This window comes from Poecilia formosa, unplaced genomic scaffold (assembly GCF_000485575.1).
Source record: "Poecilia formosa unplaced genomic scaffold, Poecilia_formosa-5.1.2 Scaffold228, whole genome shotgun sequence".
Lineage (NCBI taxonomy): Eukaryota > Metazoa > Chordata > Actinopteri > Cyprinodontiformes > Poeciliidae > Poecilia > Poecilia formosa.
In genome coordinates this window covers 293,901-296,851 of record NW_006800167.1, presented here as the reverse complement: position 1 = coordinate 296,851, position 2,951 = coordinate 293,901, and the positions used below count along the sequence as shown (strand labels likewise).

The 2,951-nt window shown below is 36.8% G+C and overlaps 1 protein-coding gene across 1 annotated transcript in view; it reads left to right on the top strand.

The window, feature by feature from the left end:
* The window catches only part of LOC103149468 (glutamate receptor ionotropic, kainate 1), a 21,366-nt gene that overhangs the window by 11,278 nt on the left and 7,137 nt on the right, over nucleotides 1-2,951 (top strand). The window contains exons 4-6 of the mRNA XM_016679951.1: nucleotides 1,200-1,381; nucleotides 1,777-1,830; nucleotides 2,052-2,225. Of these exons, the coding sequence (XP_016535437.1) occupies nucleotides 1,200-1,381; nucleotides 1,777-1,830; nucleotides 2,052-2,225 (410 nt within the window). The remainder of the gene's footprint in view (nucleotides 1-1,199; nucleotides 1,382-1,776; nucleotides 1,831-2,051; nucleotides 2,226-2,951) is intronic.

The following is a 2,951-nucleotide window of genomic DNA, read 5'->3' as shown; positions in this document are numbered from 1 at the left end:
GTTTCTGCTGTGCAAGACTGATTTATCTTTGCTAATCAGACTACAAATAATAGTGGAACTTTGCAGAAGGTGATTGTGAGGATAATCTCAAAGTATTCCCAGATGTCAGAGATTTTCCTCTTGCTGGCTCCATTTCAGACAATCAATCAATATTATTTGTGTAGCACGTTTCAGCAACAATGCAGTTCAAAGAGATTTACATCATAAAATCACAAAAATATAGTTATAAAAAAAAAACAACATAATCTACAATTGAGAAAATCAGTATCAAACATTACATTTTGATGAGTGCCATCATCAATACACATCAAATATGTTGGTCAATGTTCATTTTATTTTGGCCACTGAAGACAAATATTCTCCTCTGATGCGCGACCAAATGGACAACAACCCATGAAGCAGCATGGCTCATCGCGCTTTTATTTTGAAAACCGACACGCAAAATGAAGCAGTCACTTGACCCATGCAATGCGAGGCCGTGTTTGTTGCCAGTCACGTGGTTTTCAGCAAGACAACACAAGGCTCGAAGCGGGGCTCCATCGGACACGCCCCCTTTTTACTCGGTACAATCCTCGAAGCCTGGATTCAGATAGCCCATCACTACTAGAAAGAACAAAGCCAATCTTTCATGTACTGTGAAACATGTTAGTGGTACTATTATGCTAACTTGATTCTATTCCTGAGACATGTAACTGAGGCTAAGGTTTATCTTTCATCAGGATAATAACTCTAAGCATTCACCTAGAGCTTGAAGCAGTGCTTAGTTGAGAGCATATTGATTTGTTACTCCAGACCGAAATCCAATGGAGAATATGTGGCAAGACTTATAAATTAATGTTCACAGGTGCTCTCCATTTACTCTGGCTGAGTTTGAGCCATTTTGCAAAGAGAAATGGGCAACACCAGTCTTTAGATGTACAAAGCTGGCAGAGACATAATTAAAGGCTTGCAGCTATCAATTCAAATGCCCACTTATGTTTTTCCGGACTCTATTTGTAGAAATAAAATGCAAAATATCTGTACTCTGTGTTTTTCCCTTCAACAAAATGTGACAAAATGTGTTGGACTGTAACTCCCGATAAGATACATAAAAGTGAATAGTAGGGCAACACGGGATAGAAAAATGTTATTTACTTCTTGGTTTAGCTCTACTGAAATGTGTATAGTCCAATAATTGTGGCCTGCTGTTTAATTTAAAGGTCTGATTCGTCTGCAAGAGTTGATCAAAGCTCCATCCAGATATACAATCAAAATCAAGATCCGACAGCTGCCATCAGGAAGCAAAGATGCCCGTCCCCTACTGAAAGAGATGAAGAAGGGGAAGGAGTTCTTTGTTATCTTTGACTGCTCTTACCAAACATCAGCTGACGTCCTAAAGCAGGTAATCAAGTTTTACAGATACACGTACTACAGATAGAAGTTTTAACATTCTCAAATATAAGTGACATGTGTTGATGTGGTTTTGGGCTTAATGTTGACCCTGAGCAAGAGTAGTCCAATTCTACTCTGAAATCCTATTTCCTGCTCCCAGTCCAGGAAGAGACATTGCACAGATTAACTGGAAAAATAACAAAATTATGACATTTACTCACTGGGACTCGTGTTAATACAAACTATCCAAATAGCACAAAATGGATCAAAGTAAATGAATGCATTGCCAAAATTGTGGTTTGGGTGTGATCTAAAATGTAAAAATGACTATATTTTATTCTCACTTCATCCCTGTAAAAAGTGTAACTAAAAGGAAAACTGAACACCATCTTTATTTCTGTTTAGATCCTGTCTATGGGAATGATGACTGAGTATTATCACTACTTCTTCACCACATTGGTAAGAAAAAATACTCCATCAATGAGCTGATTTATGGCACGTATAAGCGCTTTGTTTTATGATTATTCAATACATTTAATATTTTTAAAGTGAAACAAATGAGTTACACTGAAACAAACGTTTAAAAGCCTTTAGTTAAAGAAAACATGACGTTTTTTCTTTTCAACTTAATGCACATTGTATTGATTCTTCATTTTTGACCCAGTTGTTGAATTTTACAGGACTTGTTCGCCCTTGACCTGGAGCCTTACCGCTACAGTGGGGTCAACATGACGGGATTTAGGCTGCTCAACGTGGACAATCCTAGAGTGGCTTCGGTGCTGGAGAGGTGGGCCATGGAGCGCCTGCAGGCTCCCTCCAAAATCGAGACTGGAATGATGGAGGGAATGATGACCGTAAGTTTAATCTGACATACAAATCTGGGTAGAAGCCTACAGACATTCAATATAGACACTGAAATGACTTTTGTTACTGGCCTGATTTATTAGAACAGTTTATTTTTCCTGATTAGGGTCAATAATTGCGTATTTAAATATATGCTTAGATCCCACACACATTCATTAAATGCTGCTCAGCAGGTTACAGGGAAAGTATCAAATACTGTGATATGGTATTTGATTATTTTTTTATTATTTTTCATAGTGGGAAATATTTGTCTTATCTGACCTTTAACATTCTCTCCAGAAGACATTTAGCTTATCCATATGGGCAGTTTTGATGATACTGATTTTGGAGTAGAAGGCGTACAGATAACTTGCCTACCCTTTATAACCAAGTTTGTTTCTTCTTAGGGGAAATGATCTGATTAGATAGTTAAAACATGGACCTAACTGGCTGTTCCAACAGGACAATGATTCCAGACACTTAAAAACAGAGTTTTAAATGGATAAAAAAGGCTAACATTCAGCTTCCAGATGGCCTGCCCAAATCCCCACCTTAACTGTAATGACAATTTGTACATTTTACTTAAAAGTCAAACCTGTGCCAGAAAACCAATCAATTTAAAATTATGTTAAATGAAACAATGTATTTTTTGTTATCATAAAGAAAGGAATTATCTACATATTAAATAATTTTAGAGAGGCAAAAAGGCTTTTATTGAGATTCATTTCATTTTATTT